The 26,316-nt window shown below is 39.0% G+C and overlaps 3 protein-coding genes across 7 annotated transcripts in view; 2 read left to right on the forward strand and 1 right to left on the reverse strand.

Moving 5' to 3' along the window:
* LOC100011399 (cytochrome P450 4F11-like) overlaps positions 1-19,284 on the reverse strand; it is a 34,486-nt gene extending 15,202 nt beyond the window's left edge. Inside the window, exons 1-4 of one of the 4 annotated variants that reach the window (XM_056822359.1) lie at positions 18,843-19,284; positions 6,365-6,473; positions 5,338-5,554; positions 1,510-1,654 (exon numbers count right to left, since the gene is read on the reverse strand). In XM_056822359.1, the coding sequence (XP_056678337.1) occupies positions 1,510-1,654; positions 5,338-5,553 (361 nt within the window). In that variant the 5' untranslated portion in view covers position 5,554; positions 6,365-6,473; positions 18,843-19,284. Of the gene's footprint in view, positions 1-1,509; positions 1,655-5,337; positions 5,555-6,364; positions 6,474-18,386; positions 18,765-18,842 lie in introns of those variants that run through there. The other 3 variants (XM_007489670.3, XM_007489671.3, XM_007489672.2) reach the window with 3 other exon arrangements.
* LOC100013358 (olfactory receptor 7D4) overlaps positions 1-26,316 on the forward strand; it is a 298,110-nt gene that overhangs the window by 124,923 nt on the left and 146,871 nt on the right. The gene's annotated exons all lie outside the window — the stretch shown is intronic.
* Positions 15,696-26,316, forward strand: part of LOC103101170 (uncharacterized) — a 32,238-nt gene continuing 21,617 nt past the window's right edge. For both annotated transcript variants that reach the window (XM_056822361.1, XM_056822362.1), the window contains exons 1-2: positions 15,696-16,477; positions 17,312-17,422. The gene's annotated coding sequence lies outside the window, so the exon portion shown is untranslated. The remainder of the gene's footprint in view (positions 16,478-17,311; positions 17,423-26,316) is intronic.

Raw genomic sequence — 26,316 nt, forward strand, 5'->3', positions numbered from 1 at the left:
AACACCATACATCCCTCAGGTTCGAACTTCATCTCCCCAGAAGGATAAGCCCTCAATGTCTGGCCTAGTTTATAGGTCTCTGCCCACAGGTCAATGAACTTTACCCCAAGGAATCATTCCATTCCCTATTCTTTCTCTACTGTCCTTAGGGACCTTTTTCTGTTACCTCCCTCCTCTATCACTATTACTCCGGCTGGGAACAGAGATTTATCTCCTCCCAAGCATCAGGTTTCTACCTCCTACCATTCTCCTTTAACTCTATACACCTTAAATATGCACAACAAATTTCCTGCTATAGTGGATATGGCTAGGAAGTAGCATTTAGCATCTTTTTTTCCCCCAGACCAAGGGAGAAAGTCACATTGGAAACAGCCCCAAACTAATTTCCAAGAGAGGAAAGTGCTCCTTCCTCTCTCTCTTCCACCTTCACTTTTCTCAGCCTAGTGTTAAGATTAAAATTCTCTGGAGACTGTATCTTAATTTATAATTATTTATTAAATAAATTAAAGGAGCAGGTCAGAGAAAGAAAAGACCTCTCACCACATGTGGCTGATTACTAAAGCTCTACTGAACTCTGGAGCTGTCTCTACAAACACCAAAGAGTGACCTCCTTTACCCAAATCTCTTTTAAGCTATTTGTGATGCTACTTTTCTGATTCCCTCTGATTTGGCAAACTCTGTCCCTAGTCTGGATCAGAGGCAGGTCTTCCAGATGCCAAGAGTCACACAGGACAAAAGGCAAGCATTGTCTGGGGCTCAGAGAGTCACAAGGCTTCTGGCATCCTCCCAGAGTACACACGAGTCTGTCTTATACAGATAAGCTCCAGGCCTTGTTCTAAATTCAATTGTAGGGTAAGATTGAATGACAACCTTGGAGAATGGGCTATTTTCAAATTCAATGTGAAACTTTCCCCTTTAAAATCTAAGGCTGATCTTAGGTACCAAGAAAGATAAGGGGTTCAGGCTTGTGTTAAATTCTCACAATAGCCACATCGAGGGGGAACTTAGTGGTCATTCAGTGTTAGGAAAGTTGGGAATATGAGACAGAAAAGAAAGATGGAAGATGAGTAAAGGAAAAAGTAAGGAAGAAGAATCAAGAAGACCTTGGGGAAATTGATGAAGGAAGGCAGGTCAAAGAATAATGGAAAGGAAGGAAAAAAGTGGGGAGTGAGAAAGAGAAAAACAGTGATGGTCAGAGTTAAAGGGACACATATAGAAATAGAGATGCCCACATAAGATACTTAGTAAATAGTTATGTTTAATTGGTTTGTTGAACCTCAGAAAGGAAAGGAAAACTGGATATTGGAAATGGAGCTTCTGAGCCTGGAAGGCCAGGTCACTTGGTAGAATGAGGGTGAGGGGGTTATAGTTTAGAGGACTAGAACAGGTTTAGATGATTGAGAAGGCCTGGATCACTGAAGAAGGCCCTATGGGGGAATCCTTTATACTTGAGGGGGTATGCTGGGATAGATGTTGCTAAAATAAACTCGACCTGAGGAATTTCCATACCTGATGCAGAAGTAAGAGGCCGGATGTAGTCAGAGTGGCATAGTACAATCACTGGTCTGAAGGGGCCCATCCACATGAGAAAGACCTCCCTGAAAGTAGTCACATACTCCATAATACGAATTAAACTTTCCTCTGTGAAGTCCATCTAAAAACAAAACAAAAATAAGAATCACCATTTCCAATGTACCTGTAAAGAACCACCAATGAATCTCCTTCTTCCTTCCATCATGGGAAAGGCTGAAGAGGAATCTCAAAGAAATTAGAAGTGTGTGCTTTTTCTGGAGGCACCTTTTAATTTTTATTTATTTATTTTTCCAGTTATATGTAGAAATAATTTTTGACAATTTTCTTGACATTTTGGGATTTAGATTTTCTCCCTCCCTCCCTTCCCCCTTCCCTGAGGCAATAAATAGTCTGATATACAGGTTATACCAGTATTTTCACAATACAGAGTTCCATATTTCTTATGCCATGGCTAAAGACATGTATCACACATACCAAAAAAGCTCATGAATGTAAACCTTAAAATTTCTTAGACTTATAAATGTTGGAAATTTCACCATTGGGAAATTTCATACTTGAAAAATTTCCTATTGATAGTGGGAACTCTATTGGAATGTGAACCCCATTGGCATGGGAGGTTCCTCCTCCTCCCTTCTTAAGATTACTTTAGGACAGAAACCTTTTGCTGAACAATGGAAAGGGCTTTGACCTATGCTTAAGCATAGAACAGGAATTTCTTTGAGTCATGATTGATTTTAGAATTGATACTATAGAGATACTTGGAATGACAGAACCAGGTCTTGGAAAATACAATTTCCACCCCACTCAGTCCTAACAGGATTTAGGAAGGGCTGCAGCAAAGGATCAAGATTTAATTATTTGAGAATATGACCTTCAACAGACATGTGCAAAGCCACAGACCTCTGGGCGGTCCTGGGTTAAGGTAGAGCCACCATTGGCACAGGGAAGACATGGACAGTGATTGGTAGATGTGAGAACTGAGGGGAGGGAACTTGGATGGTTTCCTTAAAGATAGAGGGATCTGAGGACTGAGGTGTGGTTGGTTGGAGGGGTTTTTGGTCTGAGAGGTGGTGCTTTGAGAGTTGGCTCTGAAGGAAGCTGGAGGTGGAGGCCCCTGAGACTGTTTCTCCATTTTGGTCACATGAGTAATAGGGACTGATCTCCTTTCTTTGCTTCAGCTATCTAAGGGCTTGGGCCTTTTGGCCCAGCCTAAACAGAAGGGGTATTTAAGCCCTATTCCCTTCTCTCCCCCTTTCTCTCTCCCTCTCTCTCTCTCTATCTCTAATTCCTTTCTTCCTCCTGTTTGTAATTAAACTCTATAAAAGGTTGACTGCTGACTTGAGTTTTCATTTAGGAATTACATAGCTGAATTCCTTGGTGACCTTAAATTAATATATATCAGTCTTTTAAAGTGATTTCCTTGTCACATGAAGCAAATAAAGTAAATGATGCAATAATTTGGTCTGTGATCTGACTAACAGTTACTTCTTTGGCTGTGAGTAGCATTTTTCATCATGGGTTCCTTGTGGATTTCTTGGAAACTTACTTTGCTGGTAATAGTTTAATCTTTCACAGTTGATCACGGTATAATATTTCTGTTACTGCATACATTGTTTTCATGTTTCTGCTTACTTCATTTTGTATTAGTTCATATAAGCCTTTCCAGATTTATCTGGAAAATTCAGTTCCATTTCTTAAGTGATGGGCAACCCCTCAGTTTCCAATTCTTTGCCACTACAAAAAAGTTGCTAAAATATTTTTGTACAGGTAGATCCTTTCCTCTGATCTCTGATCTCTTTGGGATATAGACCCAATAATTATATTTCTGGGTCAAAGTGTGCATAGTTTTATGGCCCTTTGAGCATGGTTCCATATTGCTCTCCAGAGTGATTGTATCAGTTCACAGTTCTACCAACAGTGTATTAGTGTCTCAATTTTCCCACATCTCCTCCAACATTTATCATTTTCCTTTTTGGTCATGTTAGTCTGGTAGGTGTGAGGTGGTATTTCAGAGGCGTTTTAATTTGAGTTAATTAATAGTTATTTAGAGAATTTTTTATATGACAATAGAGCTTTAATTTCTCCCTCTGAGAACTGTGGAGGCATCTTATTAATGAAATCATTATGAATTCTCCTTTGGCACCTTAAAAAATATCACCTATCAAAAAGATATATATTTATAAAGAGTATCTTTCAGTTCATTCTCTGGAGGTGGACATTTATAAGTTATTCTTCAAATAGTACTTCTGTAGCTATATATAATGTTCTCTTGGCTCTGCTCATCACATTCTTCATTATTTCATGTAGGTCTTTCCAAGTTTAAAAAAAATTAGCCTGCTCATCATTTTTTATAGTACAGTAGTATTCCATCACAAAATCATATGCCACAATTTGTTCAGTCATTGCCCAGTTGATGGACATCCCCATTTCTTTGACAACACAAAGAAAGCTGCTATAAATATTGGAATACATATGTTTGTTTCTTTTTTACCTGACTTCTTTGCTCTCCATCTCTTGTTTACTCATCAATACCTCTGTAATCCATAAATCTGATAAGTCAATCTTCCTCCCTCCCTCCCTCCCTCCCTCCCTTCCTCCCTCCCTCCCTTCCTTCCTTCCTTCCTTCCTTCCTTCCTTCCTTCCTTCCTTCCTTCCTTCCTTCCTTCCTTTCTTCCTTCTTTCCTTCTTTCCTTCTTTACTTCCTTCTTTCCTTCCTTCCTTCCTTCCTTCCTTCCTTCCTTCCTTCCTTCCTTCCTTCCTTCCTTCCTTCCTTCCTTCCTTCCTTCCTTCCTTCCTTCCTTCCTTCCTCTCTCCCTCTAACCTACTTACTGTGTGTGTGACTGACCCTTTGGGCTTGTGTGGCCATGCTGTGAGGAAGACCAGAGAAGATATGACAGAACTCCCAGTCTCAGGAAGCTCCTGGTCTTAGAATACAGAATATAAGCACTGAAAAGACCTCTAATCCTATGATTTCTAGAAATGAAGTATTAGAGCTTGGAGGCTCCAGTTTCCTTGGGCCCACTATACCAATCTCTATTACCCTTTGGGTAACCAATAAATTGGATCCCTTACAAAGAAACTCACTTGGATTAAAAAAATCAACTTCACAAATATCTGGTGAGGGAGAGATGGCTAAAAAAAGGTTCTGGGGATTTTAGTGGAAAGCAGGCTCAATGTGTTGGATGATTCACTGGCCTGAAAAATTGAATGTGATCTTGGACAGCATCAAGAGAGGTATGGCATCTAGGCCTGCGGAAGATGTCTTGTGACCATCAGACCACATCTGATAAAACAGCAAAACTTGCTAAGTGGAAGAGTGTCCAAGAGGGTGACCAGGATGGTGAAGGGCAGAAGAGGGGGTATGGGGGGAGTGTGGCATAATGAATAGGGTAGTGGACTATAGTTAGCATCAAGACCTGAATTAGAATCTAATCTCTGACACTGACTAGCTGTGTGACAATGGGCAAGTTACTTAGATCTGAGCCTCAGTTTCCCCATCTGTAAAATGAGGATGATCAATCCTATAGCATCTAGCTTAAATGGCAGATGTGAGGCTCAAATGAAATAATGTATGTAAATTGCTTTGCAAAATTTAAAGCACTATGTAATCTCCAGTTGCTTTTATTATCACTGTTAATAATTATTGCTGCTGCTGATTATGATGATAGTATAAGGCTCAGTTGAAGCTCCTTAGTCGCTTCTGTCTCTAAGCACTTTAGTTTCCTCAAATACTCAGTCTATTATGCTCTCTAGTTTATCTACTCACTGAGCTGCCCCGTTCTTGGCCCAACTGTCCCCACTTACCAGGCCCAGGTGGCCAAAAAACCAGTTCCAAATGAGAGGTTGGGGAAAGCATCTAAGTTGTTGGATGTTGGTGTAGTATCTGTTGAGAAAGAATAGGACCTGGGCCAGAATCCATGTGCTAAGTGCCAAGAAGAACAAGATCATGACCGAGTGAACTCCAGATTTCAGCCCGCCCAGGCCCAGCTGGTGAGAAAGCCATTCAGATCCAGGCACCATCCTGCAGAGAGAGACAAAAATTGAGAACATAGTGGGGAGGAACTGGAGGGAAAGTTAGCTGTGCTGGAGCCAATTGATAAATTTCCAGAGTGAGCATTTATATCTTGGAAATTGTCAAACTAGACAAAATTATTCATTGTTTTGTTTATTGTCTAGTCTTAAGAAAGTGATGGGAAAATGTCAATAATGTGGATTAAACTTAAAAGTGTGTCATATGTACTCTCTACCACTTCCAGAAAGCCAGAGGTAAAATCATCCCTGCATAAAACTGACACGATGAGAGACATGAAGGAAGCCAAAGAGAAGTAAATGGTGAGGCATATGGGAGAAGACTGACAAGAGGGAGAGACAGATGATGGAATATAAAAGAGAGACATAAAAATGGGGGGGGGGGAGAAATAGGGAGAACAGGTATTGAAAAGGGAGGGAGGTATGTCAGGGCTGGGAAAGTCATGAGGGAAGGGAAGAGGAAGTAAGAGGAGAGTTGTGAAGAAATAGGGACACCCAGTTTCTAGGTCAGATCAGTTTTTACTCTCTCTGGGTCTCCTGGTCCTCTAGAACACCATAATGAAGAAAGTGGCTTGTTCCTCTGCTCCTAAAGAGGAAAGTGAAGAAAGGTTTGGGATGGGGCTTCCTTGAGTTTCTATTAAATGCAAACTCAGAGGAAAGTATCCCTAGCCTTAAGTCACCTCTATCATGTTATACATACAAGATACATACAATGTAAATAAAGAAGTAATTTCAGAAAGAAGACATTAGCAGTGAGATAGGCCAGGAAAAGAAGAGCTAGGTGGTACAATGGATAGAGTACCTGGCCTGGAGTAAGGAAGAGATGAGTTCAAATCTGGACTCAGACACTTATTAGTTTTGGGTGACCCCGGACAAATTGCATAACCCCTTAGTTAGCCTTAGTTCTTCATCTGTAAAATGGGAACACACGTAAAAAGTAAATAGCAAACTACTATAGTATCTCTGACAAGCCAATCCCATGAACAAATCCATAAAGTCATGTAGAGTTTGACACAACTGAACAACAATAAGGCCAGGAAAGCCCTCTTGCAAAAGACGGGAATTGTGTTATGTCTTATCTAAGTTCTGGAAGGCTTTATCCCCATTCTCAAGGTTGGAATGGAGAAAGAGAAGAAAAGGTGAGGGGCATAGAGATGTGCAAAGGGAATGGTCTGGATGTTCAAAGAGCCCTCTCACAAAGGCTGTTGAGAATCCTTGATGGGGTTTGGGTGCAGGTTTCCCAATCCCTGGGGACCATATTTTCCCAAGCCATTGATATCACCACTCCAGCTTCCAGCTTCCATTTCATACAATGCAGGAATTGCTCTCTGATTCTTTCCCAGGGTTTTATTTTTGCTTTTTCTACCTTTTATTTAAAAAAGTTTTCTCCTGTTTAATAAAGATATTTTATTTTTATCAATTATATGTAATTACAATTTACAAATTTCTACATAAATTTTCTAAAGATATACGATACAAATTGTTTCGCCATTCTTCTCTCCCTCTTCCTGGAGCTGTCAAGCAGTTCAATATGGGTTATACATGTATTATCATGCAAAACATATTTCTATATTATTCATTTTAAAGAGAATAATTATATAAAACCCAACCTTCCAAATAAAACCCCAAATAAACTAAGGTGAAAAATTTTATGCTTTGATCTACATTCTGGCTGCACCACTTTTTTCTCTGGAGGTGGATAGCTTTCTTTGCCATAAGTCCAGAACTGACCTAGATCATTGTATTGGTGAGAATATTTAAGCCTATCACAGTTAATCATTCCACAATATTGTTGTTACTGTGCACAATGTTTTCCTGATTCTGCTTATTTCACTCTGCATCAGTCATTCAACCTTGATTTGAAGATCTTGAGTTAAGGCACTGCACTATTCCTAAGGTAGTCCACTCCACTCTGAGTGAAGGCATTATATTACTCCTAAGGTAGCCCATTCCACTTTGAGATTAATCAAATTATTTTTCTTGTATCAAGCCTAAATCTGTCTCTTTGCTCCTACCGCCCATTCTACCATTCTTCTGATTCTAACCTCAAGGGGTGGAGGAGGAGGAGGAAGGTGAAGATGAAGATGAAGACAAAGAAGAAGGTCTAATATCTTTTATACATGACAGACTCTCACTCACTGGAAAAAAAGCTACCATGTCTTCTAAAATTTTTCTTCTTAGGACTATACATTCAAAGGTCTTTTAATCAGTTCTTTTATGACATGAACTCAAGGTCCTTCTCCAGCCTGGTTGTCTTCTTTTTTGGACACTTCTGATTATTATAGTCTTCATAAACTGTGGTTCCTAGAATGGAACATAATATCCCAGATGGGGACTGACTAAGGCCAGCTACATTCACTATACCTATTGTTCACATTTCTATCCCTGTCTTCATGAAGCTCAAGACACTCAGCATTTCTGGCTACCACATCACATTGTTGCCATATTGATTCTGTTTGATAGATAAACTGTTATATAGTTAGGAGTTGATGGGGAGATTATACGAGTGTTAATTTTTCAGAAATATCTAAATAGAATACTTAACCCCATGACAGAAAAAGAAATTGAAAAAAATCATTATAGAACTCTCCAAGAAGAAGGACCCAGGGCCAGATGGATTCATAAGTGAATCTTACCAAACATTCAAAGAACAAATAACTTCAATATTGCATAAACAATTTTTAAAAATAGGGCAGGAGAGAATCCTTCCAAACTATTTTTATGAAACAAATATGGTATTGATACATAGACCAGGAAGACATAAACCAGAGAAAGAAAACTATAGACCAGTCTTCTTAAAGAAAATTGATGCACAAATTTAAAACAAAATGCTGGCAATGAGATTACATTTGATGACAAGAATAATATACCACAATCAGTTGGGTTTTATATCAGGAATGCAGAGATGTTTCAGTATTAGGAAACCATTAGCATAATTGACCATATCAAGAACAAAACCAAGAGAAATCACATGATTATTTCAATAGATACAGAAAAAGCATTTAACAAAATATAACACCCCTTCCTTATAAAAATGAGGAAACATTTAAATAAAAGGAACCTGCCTTAAAGTAATAAAAGGCATATATCTAAAACCATAACAAACTAAGAACCTTCCCAATAAGATCAGGGGTAAAGCAAGGATGCCTATTATCACCACTGTAATTTAATATTACACTATAAATGCTTGCTATAGCAACAAGGACAGAAAAAGAAATGGAAGGAATTAGAATTGGCAATGAAGAAATAAATTATCACTCTTTGCAGATGATATGATGGCATATCTAGAGAACCTTCAAGAATCAACCAAAAGACTAATACAAATAATTAACAACTTCAGCAGGGCCACAAGATACAAAATAAATTCACATAAATCATCAGCATTTTTATTTACCACTAACAAAATCCAAAAGCAAGAGAAAGAAAAGGAAATTACATTCTAAATAACTCTAGGCAATATAAAATATCTGGAGATATAACCACCAAAACAAACCTAGCAACTATATGAACACAATTACAAAGCACTCTTCACACAAATAAAGTCATACCTAAACAATTGGAAAATCATTGTTCATAGATAGGCTTAACCAATATAGTAAAAATGACAAGCCTACCTGAATTAATTTACTCATTCAGTGCCATATCAATCAAAATACCCCAAAATTATATCATAGAACTAGAAAAGATAACAAAATTGATCTGGAAGAACAAAAGGTCAAGAATATCAAGGGAATTAATGAAAACATATGAAGGAAGGGGGCCTAGCTATGCCCCCTTTTTTATTATATTATAAAGCAGTAATCATCAAAACCATCAGGTACTGGCTAAGAAATAGAGTGATAGATCAATGGAATAGTATGGTTAATCAACATATGGCAATTAATGTCTCTAGCAACTTAGAGTTTGAAAAAGTTAAAGATCCAAGCTTTTGGGGAAAGAATTTACTGCTGACAAAAACTTCTAGAAAAATTGGAAAGCAGAATGGCAGAGATTAGGCATGAACCAACATCTCATACCACATCATACACTGAACTAAAATCAAAATGGATGCTTGATCTCAAAATAAACAGTGACATCATAAATAAATTAGAGGAACATGGAAAAGTTTACCTGTCAGACTAATAGATAAGGGAAGAAATTATGACCAAACAAGACACAGAAAACATGAAAAATGAAATAGATAATTGTGATTATATTAAATTTAAAAGTTTTTTGCACAAATAGAACCAATGCAAACAAGATTAGAAGGGAAACAACAAATTTGGGGAAATTTTTATAGCAAGTCTCTCTGACAAAAGCCTAATTAAAAAATATAGAGAGAACTGAGCCAAATTTATTAGATGACAAAACATTCTCCAATTGATCAATGGTCAAAGGATATGAATAGGCAGTTCTCATAGCAAGAGAGTAAAACTATTTATAGTCATATGAAAAAAATGCTCCAAACCACTATTGATTAGAGAAATGCAACTCTGAGATACCAATTTACACCTACCAGACTGACTAAAATGACCAAAAGGAAAATGATAAATATTGGAGGGTATGTGGGAAAACTGGAGCACGAATAAACTGTTCTTGAAACTGAACTGATACAACAGTTTTGGAGAGCAACATGGAACCAGAGATCAGAGATAAGCAAAAAGGACATATCTGAACCAAAATATTTATAGCAGCTCTTTTTGTAGTGCCAAAGAATTGGAAACTGAAGTGTTGTCCATCACTTGGAGACTGGATGAACGAGTTGTGGTATATAGTTGTAATGGAATACTATTGCACCTTAAAGAATGATGAACAGGATGAGTTCAGAAAAACCAGGAAAGATTTATATAAACTGATGCAATGTGAGTAAAGTGAGCAGAGCCAGAACAATGTATACAGTAACAGAAATATTATACAATGATCAATTGTGAAGGACTAAACCATTTTCAGGAAAGCAAGTCTTCAAGATAACCACAAGGGACTCCTGAAGAAAATGCTATGAATACCCAAAGGAAGAACTATTTGAATCTGAGTACAGAGCAAAATATGCCATCTTCTACTATAAATCCTTCATGAGTTATTGTATGTGTGATGTGTCTTTTATCATGATGTGGGAAACATGGAAACATGCATTATCTGAAAGTATAGTCATAATCTGTATCAGATTATTCACTACCTGATGGTGGATAGAAAGGAGGGAGAAAATCTGAATTTTAAAATATCAAAATTTGTTTCTGCAATATAACTGGAAAAAAGCATTAAAAAAAATCTCCAGGTAGTCAAATGTTATTTTCTGAATTAAAGAGGTGTCTCCCCTCCCTAAACCTCAGTACCTGACATTCCCTCAGCAACCTAAAGCCTTAGACCTATGATTCCTTACTCAATCTGGATTCTGAGGAGAGTTCAAGGATAGAATTAAGAGAGGGAGAAAGGAAAGGTACTGGGGTGGTATTTCAGAGTTTAGTGTATTTGAGGGGTTGAGGGATTAGGTTTGGGCATAGGGGAGTTGGGACGTAGGGAAGATTTATCCTATGGAATAAGTGATCCTGTCTTTGTTCAGGGTAACAATCTGTCTATATAATAAAGCATTGGTTAGGCATTATCAGAGGTATGATGGCAAATGTTTAGCAAACAGCTCTCTGAATTACTTTAAAGTTTAATCTATGTTGTTAATATTTTGTCCATCATTTCTTTCTTTTTTTTTTAAACCCTTACCTTCTGTTTTGGAGTCAATACTGTGTATTGGTTTGAAGGCAGAAGAGTGGCAATGGCTAGGCAATGGGGGTCAAGTGACTTGCCCAGGGCCACACAACTGGGAAGTGTCTGAGGTCAGATTTGAACCCAGGACCTCCCGTCTCTAGGCCTGACTCTCAATCCACTGAGCCACCCACTTGCCCCCTTGTCCATCATTTCTTAAGTCTAGACAATCAATAAAACTGTAGTGTTCACATTGGAAATTTAACACTCATTTATCAACAGGATCTGGTTTCAGCATACCTCTGATGGGTGCCATAAATGAAGAGTTGATTGTCATAGGGTCAAAGTGACCAAAGGCTTGGGGAGAAACAATACCCTTAGTAGATGGGAGTAGCTCCTACCCCTTGTTGGTCTTGAGCTTTGTGTTCAAATATTACCAGCTTTTTCCTCTGTGTTACATTTATTGCATTGTTCCTCTAGTAGTAGGTAAATTCTTTGAAGATAGGAACTCTTTTTGTGTTTTTGCCTTTCTTCATATCCCCAGCACTTGGCATAGTGCCTGGCATAAAGTAAGTATACAGTGCTTCCCTTATTCATGGTTTTCTGTAATTTCAGGTAACAGTGGTCAACTGTGAATTCCAGGAGAAGAAGCAGGGCAGGATGGGGCTATTGCTTGATGAATTAGGGGGCTGGCATATGGTTAAAAGACACGTGGAGGCCAGGGACAAACACCCAGCACCCTAGCACAGATAGTGTGGGGCAAAGGTCTCCTTTCTCTGCTCCGGAGGTCTTCTGAGCTACACTGATTCTTCTGTTTTCACTTAGAGGGATTTTTTGTGTATGGTGGGGTGGGAAGCTTCAGAGTGCTGAGTAGAGGTCCAGGAGTGGGGAGATAGCACATAGTACTGTATATTAAATTTAACATACGTGTTAAAAGTTAAAGCAAGAATTGTCTGTATAGGATTTGGAATTATATGTAGTTTCAGATATCCCTTGTAGATAACGGGGGATTACTCTACATACCTAAAAAAAAAAACACAAAAACCTCTTACCTTTTGTCTTAGAATTGATACTAAGTATTTGTTCCAAGGCATGAGTGGTAAGGGCTAGGGAATTGGGATTAAGTGACTGGCCCAGGATCACACAGCTAGGAAGAGTTTAAGGTCAAATTCAAACCCAGGACCTCTACTGTCTTGACCTGAAACTATCCATTGAATTACATAGCTCCTTTTTTTGATTGATTGATTGGTCTCTTTGTCTAATTGGTTATCTGGTTTTTCCTTTTGGCTATCCATTTTCCATACAGCTGCTAGAATAATCTTTCTCCTGCAGGTCTAATGAGTGCCTATGTGCTCAGAAACCTTATGTGGCCTCTAATCTCTAGAAGAAAATGAAACTCCCTTAGTCTGGCATTCAAGGACCTCTACAATTGGGTTCCGTCATATTTTTACTTCCTTTTTTCATATCATTCTGCTTCAAGACTTAGTGTTTCAGGAAAACTAAACTAATGATTTCTTGAAATTGACACTAGATGGCTTACCCTATGCATTTCTGGAATGGTCAGCTTATTCACCTCTTTATCTTAGAATCCTTTTCATCCTTCTGTTTCCATCTCGTGTGTCACCTCTTCCTTGAAGCCTTTTGTTTTTTGATGCTTTCTTTTCAGAATTTCCTAGAGCTTTTTGCTTAAGATTTTCCTTAGCAACTTAACTCTACTTTGCATTACATCTATCCAAGTACATGCTATATCCTTATTCTCCTCTCCAGCAGAGAGTAAGTTCCTTGAGGGCTTGATGCAAACAGTAACATCCAAAGAAAAATTAGATTTGTTCAAGGGGTGGAATGAAATGTCTCAGGAGATTGTGATTTCATTATTAGAAAAAACAAAACAAAACATGATATGATTTTATTAGTAGAAATGACATTAAAGGAGAGACATTACCAACTCCTTTGCCCATATACTTTAAGAACATGGAATTTTTTTTATCTGGCTAGCAGCTATATCACTTTGGGCTGCCTTTATGACTTTCCTCCCTTCACCCATCACACTTTATTGCTAGAAGGAAACTTTGAGCCCTCTCTGCCCAGAACCAGATTTCTATCCTTCTGCCATTAAACATATGGGTAGTTAGGTGGCCCAGTAGAGAGAGTGCCATGCTTGGAGTCAGCAAGATTCATCTTCCTAATTTCAAAATGTGCTCTCAGGACTTTCTAGCTGTGTGATCCTGGACAAGTCACCTAACCCTGTTTGCCTCAGGTTCTTCATCTGTAAAAATTATCTGCAGAAGGAGATGGCAAACATTCCAGTCTCATTGCCAAGAAAACCTCAAGTGAGATAATGAAGAGTCAGAGGTGTCTGAAAACGACTGAATGAGCCATTACTTACATTTATAGTAAGAATGATCTATATTCTAATCCCGTAACAGAAATGTCTCTAGTTGAAAGCAAGTATAGAAATAATGCTTTGAAAAACCTATCTCATGCACTCAAATTCATTTGCAATTGTTGGAGGTTACCCTCAAGTACACCTCAGGGATATCCTGGCTTGAGGTTTAAGAAAGCCATGAGAGGAACCAGCCTTTCAGACGCTGCCTCCCACACTTATTAGCTGTGTGATTCTAGGCAAGTTACTTCTCTGTGCTTCAGCTTCTTCATCTATAAAATGAGGCCACTGTACCCAATGACCTTTCAGGAAATCTTTCAACTTTAATCCATGTTCTCATGAACATGTATCAAAAAACTGTCATGCAATTTAAAAGAAAAAATATCTACTTTTGGTGACATGAAATGAAAAATATTTTGCACAAACAAAATTAAAGCATCTAGGAAAAGAAATATAGCTGGTCGGGAAAATTATTTTACCAAATATCTCTGTTGCAGGTTTGCTGTGAAAGATGTTTACCAGAAATTTCTAAGACAAAAAGTCATTCATTCCCTAGTAAAGAAATGATAAAAAGACTGTTCACAAAAGAATGGCAAACCATTAATAACCACATGAAAAAGCCCCCAAATCATTAATAATAAACAAAATACAAATGAAAAGAACTCTAAGGTCTCACCTCACACTCAGCACATTGATAAAGAGGAAAGATGGGAATAGTCAATACTAGTGAATTTTTGTAAAGCAGAAGTATCAAACAGACACCTGTAATAGAGCCAGCATCAAATTAAAATGAAATTGGGAACTACTTTCCAAAAATAAATAAAAATACAAAAATCATATAATGTTTATATGTGTTTTTCTAATTCAGCATTCAGCCTGCAGAGATCCTTATTTATGATTTAGTGTTCCCAATTCTGTATGAGTTTGACCCCACTGGTGAAACATAGCATGAGGAACTTAAATGCAATTTTGGTGGAGTTTAGAATTAGTCCCAGTATTCTGGAAAGCAATTTGTAATTATGCAAATTATGACCTCAACATTGATGAATTTACTATTAAACATATACCCCCCAAGGATGTCATTGACAAAAAGAAAATCTCTATATACCAAAATATTTGTAGCAGCTATTTTTGTGGTAGTAGCAAAGAAGTGGAAACAAAGAAGATAGATGCCCATTGTTTGGGATACGACTAAATAAAAGGTGGAAATAAATGCAAAGAGTATTACTATGCTGTAAGATACACATAATATGATGAATATGTAGAAAAACTGGGAGATTTCCATGACCTGATGCAAAATAATGCAAACAGAAACAGGGAAATAACATACATGACCATGGCAAAATAAATGCAAAGAACAATCATCACAAAAACAATGAAACTAAATGTTGTGGAATTAAAGATTAGTTTGGCCCACTAAATATTATGTACAGTAAACTGAAGGACAAAATGCAGTAGCTATCTGATCTGTTGACACAGAAGCTTGTAAGGAATAGAAGGCAAGGCTTGAAGTTTCCATTATGATTCTCTGCTACCTAGTACTTTAAGAGTTATCTTTCTCAGCCATCAGTGGTCCTGATGGGTCCAGAGAAGGTTAATTTTAGAGATGTCCTAGGGCCAGAGGAAGGAGAGATTATTTGAGAAAGAAGCTGCACCCTAAGTGTGCTGGATTTTCAAAGCATGTATGAGATATAGGTTGTGTGTCCAGAGAAATACAGAAATACACAACTCCTGAACTACTGACCATTACTAGAATGGTCTTGAAATTAGACTATGGACCCTGAGTAAATGAACTAAGGTGGATCAATTTTTTTGGGCCATGAGTTTGGATGCTTTGAACTGCCTGCTGTTTAATCAATAACTCAAGAGATTGAATGATCCCCTCACTAACACTGAGTTCATGGTATTAAAGTTCATAGACCTTAAAAGAATATCATGGTTGCTGATGTAGGTTTTGTGTACCAAAAATCAAAGTATTCCTATAGCACGGCAAAATTTATATACAATTTAAGGGGAATAGAGCCCCTGAGAAGGGAAAAGGGACTATGATTTCCCATAGAAAACATATCACTACTAGAAGCAAATCAAATGGCTGTGGGATAATTGACCATTCAAGATTGATGATGAGTCAATAGACTGTATTGCTACTGTAGTAGATTGTTGTGGTTAAATTCTTTTTTTTATTTATCCATTTTTGTAGTTTATTTCTTGAGTTTGAACTTCATATTAAATTACTTTGCTCATCTGGAGGTAGAGAGGTACTGTTCTAAACTTCAGGCTTTTTTGGATTGCTATTTTCAGAATGAGTTTGGGAGTGGGAGGTGAACAGGGTAGGGTTGCAAGTTTCAATGCTTTCAAGGTAGTGTGATCAGGAAAGAGGTGCACTCAATACTTTATTGACTCTTCTGCTGTCTTTTCTTTATCCAGGAAGGATCCCTGTTCCCCTGTAGCAACAAGTGCTAGTACCCCTCTCTGTCTTGGAACTATAGTAAGATCCCTACTCCTTCATGATTGGTCATAAGCTCTCAAATCTACCTTGGAACTGCAACCCCAAACTACTAATGGGCAATGGAGTTGCCAATCAATGCCAGTTGCACCTGGTGCTAGTAAAGGATTGCTTATAATCTCTTTCTGACCAGTTGTCTGACTCCTGTGCCACTGCTGGGCTGATATTACCTGTAAGGTCTACTGTTGGTGCTACCATTTGTGTTCTTCAGAAAGGCTTCCACCTTGGTATTATAGACCTCTTCTACTGATCTCCTAAGTTGTTGGCTGGAAAAATGTCTCACTTTGATCTCTTGTCGGATCTGTTGCCCTAAATTTGATTTCAGGCATTATTTTAAAGTTGTTTAGAAGGTAATGTTATAATTTATCTGGGTTGCTTCCCATACTCCACCATCTTCTTGGGGAGACTTCTAACTATGACCAAATGAGCTTGATTTTGATTGCTGGTAAAATTCTCAACCACATTTGAAAGGGAAGATTAATAAAATTTTAGAAAGGAAATAAGCAAGAATAGATCATGCCAGACTAACTTCATTTTTATTTGTTACAGCATAACTGGAATGACAATCCGAGGAATGCTGTAGATATAGCATAATTATATTTTAGCAAAGTACTCGACAAAGTATCTCACTATTCTTGGATAAAATAGAGCTATGGGTATGATGAAGAGAGTATTTAGGTTGATTCAGAACCGGCTAAATGATTGAATCCGAGTGATTGTTGTTGAGTTCAATGGATACTTGGAAGGATGATTCTAGAGAATGTGAAAATTAAACACTGATCTCGTGTCTTATATTCTGTAATTAATTCTATTCTGTAATTCATATAGCAATCTACCCCCATTTCTCTCTTTCTGAGTTAGAAGCTCAGGAGTTCAAAAGTTCAGTCTTTTTCTCTCAAGTTACATGCAAAGGTTTAAGTTTTCTCACATCCACTGTTAGTTAAAGGAAAAGTGAGCTGTGTTTACAGATTTAATGCTCTCATAAAATACTAACTTTAAGGAAATTGTTATCTCAGCACCACTTACAAATCACTTTGGACTATAGAAACGTGTTATTCTTCATAACTTCAGCTCCTGAGAAACTCTGAGGACATCTGTGTGCCACCCCTTAGAGTAGACAAGCTAACTATGTTCCATCTTAACCCTATCCTGGACAATGAAATGTAGTTTTATCTCATTTTCAGGCTCCTGTGAGTCTGCTTCTCTTGGCCTACTATCAATGGTCTTTGGATGGAGTGGACTCCCATAAATCCATAAAACATTCCTTTAAAACAGAGAAGTGGTCTGGATCCCAGGTATGTGTGTAAACTGTTTTTCTTGATGTAAACAATCACAATCCTCCACCTCCATGATATTGCCAACCTTATAACCAATTTATGATTTCCTCACTCTGTTCTTTGTTTTCTGCTTATAAAAAAGAGTTGGACCTTCATTTCTTTGTATTTTGTCATAAGGTAGTCATCTGACCCATTTTTAAAAATAGCTGTATGCATAACTATTAATAAACTGTTATCTTGCTTGGAGAAGTATACCTCAGTTTATCTTAGTTGAATCTTACTCATGACAGGAAGTACACAGAAATCTTTCCTTTGTCTTGTTTTGGTCCAAGTCATTAAAAAACCCTTATGTACTATCTGATAATCAATACTGTGTCTTGGTTCCAAGGCAGAAGAGTGGTAAGGGCTAGGCAATGGGGGTTAAGTGACTTGGCCAGGGTTGCACAGCTAGAAAGTGTGTAAGGCCAGATTCAAACCCAGGACCTTCCATCTCTCTCTAGGCCTGACTTTCAAACCACTGAGCCACCCAGCTGCCCCTGGTGCAAGTCATTTTTATAAATGACTGCAATAGAGAAATGACTGACATGTCTGTCCATTTTTAAGGAACAACCTGGGAAAAGTAGTGGTCCAAGAGAGAACTCTGTTAGAGAAACCCTTGTACTCTGCACTTAATACCATAAACGACTTCAAGGATTAATTTATCTCTTTGAGACTATTGATTGCTGATTCATGTATTTAAGTTGTATTTTTCCTTTAAAAAAATAAAGCTTTCCTTTGGTTAAAATTAAAAAAGAATAATGATCCTAAATAATGAAATTTTGTGGGTTGATAAGCACTTAACGCAGAGAACTAATGGTTAATATTACCAGAGTGATAGGACAAAAGTATTGATTAGGAATTTGGATTTGGGGGTCAGCAAATGATTAGTTATAAAAGTGGAAGCAAGTCCACCCCCAGTGGGATTTGGAGTCTCAGTTTCTACCTCTTTCCTCATAGAACTCCTCTGACCTGGATTCTTCAAGGTCTTCTTGAACCAATCCTATGTCATTACCAGGACTGTGATCTTTGCTTCCCCTGTATGGTTCTGCTTCTTTTCTCTGACCGCCAATTTGGTTTTCTAGTTGGCAATACCCAGGGTGACAGCTTGATTTATCTCTATTTTACCCTCTCTTGTATGTACTTTGTACTCATAGTCAAGCTTGTTTAATCTCCATTCTCCCTGTAATTATATTCCCAGGGTTTCCTTATTTCCCACTTCTCTAGTGCCTTCCCAGTCAGTCCCCTCAATTTTTATTCTTTCCTCCACCATAGTTCCTTTCAGCTTCCTGCCTCTATCCCCATGCCCAATCCATTTCTCCTCTTGTCCCTCTGTAGCCTAGGGAGACTCCCTGTCTAGTCTCAGGCTTTGATCTCAGTCTTTTTTCTTTGTAGGCAATACCTTGTCTCTGAGGAAGGTAGCTCTGGAAGCTCAGTGTCACTCTTCTCCTGCTGCCCTGGAAGGCCACCTGCTCTTCACTGCCATCCAGTCAGGAAGGAGACTCTTCTTATATACTTTACCCTATCTTCATAGGAAAAAAGACGGAGGGAGGGCCATAGTGGACCTGGGTGGAGGCTGGGAGAGGGAGGTAGCTATACATAAGCGAGAAGAGACTGAACTTATTTTATGAGATCAATGGTTGGGAATTATTAGGTGAAAGGACAAGAGAGATAAGAGGTCAGGTTTCTAGTTTATTCTTTTTACTAACTTCTAGACATCTCTCCCAGATCTCTGCCTTCTCTCCTATTCAACTGTGCCAGCTTAGCAAGGGAGAGGAAAACCTTCAAGAGCAATGCCCCCTTACTCTCTTAGACCCTCTTACTGTCTCCTTTGTGGTCTTCCACAAGCACCAGTGGCTGTTTTCCTCAACTCTCCACTAATAATTGCTTTTTGGTGCTCTCTGTTGGTCATTGACCCTAGAAATGACTTACTATGTGGTAACTATGACTCCAAGTGACACTGGATCCAGATCTTTTATTTGCCTCTCCTCTCCACTGGGATAGATAGTTCTTCTGTGAATGAGAAGCTACAATCCTTTCAGTATGTGCTTAAGCCTTTTCTTAAAACTTTCTTTGGTGTCTCAGCTTGGATAAGTGAATGAATTAATCAATGAAAAAGCATTTATTAGGTACTTCTGTAGATAAAAATATAAAAGATCAGAGTCCTTGCTCTCCCAAAGCTTACGTTTAATAAAGGGAGACAACACATAGAAGGGAGTGGTGGTCAAGGGGCTTTCTTGTCACGGTAGTGAGAGGACTAGTGATTGATCTGTCAGGCAACTGAAAGAGGACCTCGTTTTGGAAGAAATAGCAGTGTTGACTTAATTACCATCCTCAGAGCAAAAGGAGGAAAGCAAGGAGAAAGGAGAGGGATTTGCCCAGTGATGACACAGCAGATGACAACATAGCCCCAGTGGACAGTGGGCTGACTGGCTGGTATATAAAGCATGTTCTAAGATAAAATAGACATCTATGCTCGTCTGATCATCAAACAAGATTGCTCAGCCAAAGCAGGCCAGTTCCAAAATTGAATGTATTAATGTCCTCAGAAATTGGGTTATGAATTTTACAGGTCTGATATAGGGGTGCTTGCCAAGATGGGAAGAAGTGGGGCAACATCAGTAGAGTATATGGTTATCTTCAGAACCTTGGACCATTCAATTTTCCAACTGAGATAAAATCTAGCACCCAACATTTACTAGCTGTGTGATTCTGGGCAAGCTGGTTAATTTCTGTTTGCCTTGTTTTCCTCAATTATAAGATGAGAATAATAGCACTTGCATGTCAAGGTTGTTGTGAGGATCAAGTGAGATAATATTTGTAAATTGCTTAGCATAGTATCTGACACTTAGTAGGCAATCAATGAAATTCTTGTTCTCTTCCCCTAACTCCCCATATTTCCTGGAGGTGAGTTGGGTAACTAGTGACTAGAAAGTTTCTTTACAGTAGGAAAGGCAAAAATTATTTTCAAATTAGCATTTTCAGTCAATAAGTCTGAAACTCTTTTTAGTCAGGCTATATCAGAAATTACCTGGGTGTTGGCTGAAATTGTCTCTCCTTTGAACTCTTGTTAGAGTTCCTGTTAATGGATTTTTTTTATTATCTGCTAAATGCTGAACTTTGTTTCTGAACTACATTGAACTCTCTTCTGCTTTCTCCTGTGAGTCTCTCAGTTCAACTCTCCCCTATTATTGTTGTCATTACAGATTAAAAAAGCTATAAAGCAGAATGGGAAATTATACTTCTTTTGCTTATTATTATGGAGTAGCATTAGGACCAGTCATGGAAGATATAAGGACATAGATTTGGGGTTGATATGAAAAAAAACCAACCTAATAAAAATTAGAATGATTTGAATCACATGACCAAATAAAAGGTATTTTTTTTCTGATCCTTACAATCTCTCAAACATCTCCAAAACAGAAATGTACCAGAGATAAAGGTTTCATTTGTCTCTAATATCTAGGATACCAAGAACCCAAAGATGGCAAAAACTTCATGAACTAATGCCTATCTCATGCTCACTAAGCACTCCCTTCCACATTGCCTATCAGCTCCTGGAAGAGAGGTTGAATTAACTGATCTGATCTATGGATTTGCAATAAAACTAAACACTGGAGCAGCTAGATGGCTCAGTGGATAGAGAACCAGGCCCAGAGATGGGGGACGGGTACAGCCTGGGTTCAATCTAGCCTCAGATACTTCCTAGCTGTGTGAACCTACACAAGCCACTTGATCCCAATTGCCTTACCATTCTTCTGTCTTGGTACTTATACTTAGTATTAATGCAAAGAAGAAGGTAAAGTTTTTTTTAAACAAAAAACTCCACAGATCACCTCTCTTCCCACTTCCTTCCAATGCCATGGAGATCAAAGAACTAAAGAGGTTTGATGCTTACAGAGACCATTAATCCTCACTGTGGTGGGGCAGGAATAGAGGTGTCAGAGCTTCGAGGGGCTACTGGTGCCTGGAGGAGTAGGGGACATGGAACAAAGGAGAAGATTTTGAGGCAAATAGGGAAGATGTGTGACCAGGGAGAGGACATAGGTCAATGGTGGATTACATAATTGGGGACATGGGGGAGGTGCCCTGCCATGGGATAGTATCTTCTATATTATCTTCAAGAATTGGCATCTTTCTGGATAAGAGACAATGGAAAAAAGGGGTGTATGGGATGAACTCTACAAGGCAGGGGAAGAAACTATTTGGATGGGAGAGCCCAAATTGGATACCTTGGAAGTTTTGATTCCATAAGGAACATAGAGAGTAGAGAAAGACTAGATACAAGTTATGAGCCAAAGAATAGAATTTGGAATAGTTAATTTAATTAATTTCATAATTAATAAATTGGAGAGAACAGAATAGGGAAGAGATTGAAGAAGAAAAATCTTCTCTGGGAAGAGGTGCAGAAAACAAATTTTTTAAAAAAACCCAATGATAGAATAAGCTGAGTAGAAGGAGAGAAAAGAGGATTCTACTTAACTGAGTAGAAAAAAGAGAGAGGAAGAATTAAGGAACTAGATAAAAGAAGGAAAGAAAAAAAAACTATTAAGCAAAACTCCAAAGAGAAAAGGGTAATAGGAGAGGAGAATCAGAAATAAGGAGAAGAGAGCCAGTGGGACCAGGGTCAACTTAATAAAAATTAAACTTAGTTTATTATAGTGCCCAGTAAAAAGGAACTTAGTGTTTTTTAACTGACAAATGAAGACCCAGTATTGTGTTTATAATAGAGGAGGGAAAAAGCTATAACTTGAAAAAAACTAAATATTCAAGACAAAAGGAAGAAAACATTAACCCACCTTACATAACTTTAAATGTGAATGGATTAAATAATCCAATAAAATAAAAAGTAACAAGCTACATTAGAAATAAAACTGACATTTTGTTGCTTAATAGAAGTAAATTTAAAAAATGAAGATGTATTAAAAATGGGGAGCTGGAAAAAATTATGCATCAAATGAATATAAAAACCCCAAGAATTACAATCTGCTATCTAACGAAACAAAAATTAACATTAAAAAATTAAAAGAGCAATAAACAAGTTGGAATCCAAAAACATCATAGAAATAAGAAAACTAAAAGCTGGGTCTTTGAAAAGACTAATAAAATTGATAAAACTTTAGCTAATCTGATTAAAAAGAAGAGGGCAGAAAATCAATCCAACCAAATAGAAAATGAGCATGGTGAAATCACAACAAAACCAGAAGAAAAAAGATAAAACCTATAATGTACTCATTAAACTTTCATTCCTTTTTTTGCTAAAATTTCTTAGCCTGATTTTAAAGTTCCTTTTTTAATAACTTTTGCTTTTGTTTTGCATTTGTTCTTTTCCACCTTTATCAATGTTGTTTAATGATTTACCAGTTGTTTATAAATTAAATGCTGACCATGTCATATTGCACTTAATTGAATGTTTGCTTCATTTCACTTGCCTAGACCATTGCTTTATTGTATCATAATGGCACAATATTTCATGTTTAATATTTAACAAGTTATTACAAGTTGCTTAAAAATTGCCTTTATGGATTAATCTTCTGAAAATATGGGAGGTGCATGTGAAATTTAATGTTTGACATTAAAATTCAAAAGGAGCTATTGACATCTGGAGAAGATGCCAGGTATAAAGCTTACAAGAGTATTGGAAGAAGATATAAAACAATTGGGTGACGAGAGAAAAATTTAAAGTGGAACTAGTAGTAGTCTCTCAGAAGCTGAGAATGATGATTGTCTTTGTGCATTATCATCTATTGATGGACCCTCATGTGGCTTTGAAGTCCAAAGACTGAGGTGCAAAGTTTGTGACACATGGGGTATGGGCACAGCCTTGTTTCACGCCATTGGAGATGTTGAAGTGATCAGAAGTCTCTCCACCAGATAGGACTTCCCCTATCATATCGACATGAAAGAGCTGGATCAGTTTGACAAATTTTACTGGGCAACCGAGCTTGCTGAGGATCACCCACAATGCGTCCCTATTCACTATGTCGAACGCCTTCGTCAGGTCTATGAAGACAATGTAGAGACTCAGGTTTTGCTCAAGGCATTTTTCCTACATTTGCCTCACCATGAATACCATGTTGATGGTGCTGCGATTTGGTCGAAAACCACATTGTGATTCTGCTCTGAAATAGATGACAGGAGTCTGTTGAGTATAACACGGGCGAGGATCTTTCCAGCAGTGGAGAGTAGTGAGATGCCTCTGTAGTTGTCACAGGCTGCTCGTGAGCCTTTGTTCTTGTATAGGGCTATGATGGAGGCATCTCTGAGTTCTGGGGGCATGTCTTCCTCTTCCCATATGCTGGTCAGCACTATGTGGAATGCCTGGAGCACCTTTCCCTTTAAGGCCTTGTATACCTCAGTTGGGATCCCGTCTTTACTGGGTGCCTTGCCTGCACTCATTTGTTTAATGGCTTTTTGGACTTCCTCTATTGAAGGAGGGACGTCAAGTTGTTCGATGGAGCGGTTTTGGGGGATCTGGTCAAGGGCCCTTTGGTCGACTGAAGAGGGTCGGTTGAGAAGCTGACTGAAGTGTTCTTTCCACCTGTTGCTGATGCCTTTTTTATCTTTTATGAGAGTGTCACCGTCAGAGGATAGCAAGGGAGTGGTGGTGGGTTTTAATGGCCCATAGACAGTCTTAAGGGCACTGAAAAATTGTTTATAGTTTTTTTTGTGTCAGCAAAGCACTGGATTTCTTCTGCCTTTTTTTCCCACCATCGGTCTTGCATCTTCCTGATCTTACACTGCGCTGTGGCTTGGAGAGACTTGAATCTGTCCTTTTTAGGAGCAGAGTTTGGGTTATTTTGCCACTCCATAAAGGCTTTGTTTTTTTTGCTCAATAGGTCTTCAATAGCAGTGTTGTTCTCAAACCAGTCCTGGTGGTTGCGTTGTTTGGGGCCTAGGAATGCCTTTGATGTTTCCGTCACCGCATCTCTGAATTGGTTCCATTTCATGGTTGGTCTTCCAGTGAGTGGTCCCTTGGCAGACAGCTTGTTGTCAAGACAGGACTGGAATGTTTGCAGATAAAATTGATCTCTGAGAGGACTCACGTTGCAAGATGCGCAAACTGTCTGGGTGTGTTTTGGATGGCGAGGCGCAATGCGCATTTGAAGAGTCGCTCTAACCAATCAGTGGTCTGTCCAGCATTCAGCTCCTCTCATGGCTCTGGTGATCTTTACATCCTGGATGTCTTGCCGGCATACAATGATGTAGTCAATGAGATGCCACTGTTTTGATCGTGGGTGCATCCACATTGTTTTATATTTGTTCGCCATTTTGAACACAGTGTTCGTGATGATGAGTTCGATCTCTGAGAATTTGCTGAGTAGCAGTAGGCCGTTGTTGTTCATTTTACCCACGCCATGTTTGCCGAGCACTCCTTTCCATCTTTCATGGTCCTGGCCAACGTAGATGTTGAAGTCTCCCAGTAGTATCAGCTTGTCATTTGTAGGCACTGAGTGCAGGATGGCACTCAAGTCAGAGTAGAATTACTTGATAGTCTCCTCTGTGCTGGTCAGTGTTGGGGCATATGCGCTGATGGTTGTGGCATACTGGTCTTTGCTGAGAGGCAAATGGATCTTCATGAGCCTCTCACTGATGCCCACAGGCAAGTCAGGCAGCTGTTTGAGCAAGCTGGTCTTGATAGCCAGGCTAACACCGTGGATTCTGTCTTCACTTGTGGCTTTACCTTTCCAGAAGAAGGTGTATCCAGTGGTGGGTTCGCTGAGTGATCTCTCTTCTGGTAAGCATGTTTCACTTAAGGCTGCAATGTCAATGTTATATCGCGCCAGTTCTTTACCGATTAGAGCTGTTCTTCTCTCAGGTCTTGGGGTATTCTCTCTATCAAGTAATGTCCTGATGTTCCATGATCCTAGTAGAAGTCTCTTTGTGTTTTGTTTTCTTTGGTTTTGACCACTTAAAGGGATGACCCATCAGCCATGGTGTGCTGACCGGGTATTTGTAGGGCAGGCAATGTTTGGGACACCTTTTCTAGTCCCCTCCCTTGATTAGGGTGAGCAGTGCTGTCCTAGAGAGGGCTGCTCAGTCACCCAGGATGCTGCCAAACGTCTCTGCTGCCCCAGGGCTGAACGACCACTGATCTGTGGGCTGCCTACATGCAGGATCATGACTACAATTGCCAGTGGTCACCTCCACTTGTTGCATCACCACTCCCCCATTGCCACAGGTCTTGAAAAGGGTAGGCGGGGTTGGAATAGATGAGCGTGCATAAAGACACTTTTGCATGAAAAAGATTTAAATGGAAAAGTCAATGTACAGAGATAGTCCCACAGAGATAGCCAGGGTCCAGTGGCACGAAAAATTGTTATGCCTGGAGACTTCCTCAGCTGCATTGGATGGCCGTGTTGTCTTTTGTGCTCCAACATGCCCTAAGCTCTTCACAGTGCTTTGCTGCGTTGCCCTCTCAGCTGTTGAACCTTCTTATTGGTTTCTTATGTCTGTTTAGCCGAAGCAGTCTTCACATGCTGGGTGAGCAAAGCCCTGGTTCACCAGGGGTCGACGACCCGATGGCTACCCTCACAAGGTTTGGCCAGCCTGTCGAAGCCGTTGCCTGGGGTGTGGCCGCTGCCACATGCTAGCAGCTACTGGGAGCCACAAGTGAGAGCTGGGTGTCAGGTGGGGGTCAGAGGCTGGAGAGCTGCCCTAGGAGGGCATGACAAGCCCTCCTTACCAAGGGTGCTACCCCTCCCGGAGCACCCCATAGACCCCAAAGTGGAACTAGGCTGGAAGAATCAACTGAGGGTGTGCTCTGTGAATTACCTGACCATTTGGTCACTCAAAAGTTTCAGAGAAAATTCCAGTAGGAAATAGCACTTGGAAATTGGTTAACCAACTTCTGAGAAGGAAGAGTTCTTTGGCAG

This window comes from Monodelphis domestica, chromosome 3, assembly GCF_027887165.1.
Source record: "Monodelphis domestica isolate mMonDom1 chromosome 3, mMonDom1.pri, whole genome shotgun sequence".
NCBI classification, from domain to species: Eukaryota; Metazoa; Chordata; class Mammalia; order Didelphimorphia; family Didelphidae; genus Monodelphis; species Monodelphis domestica.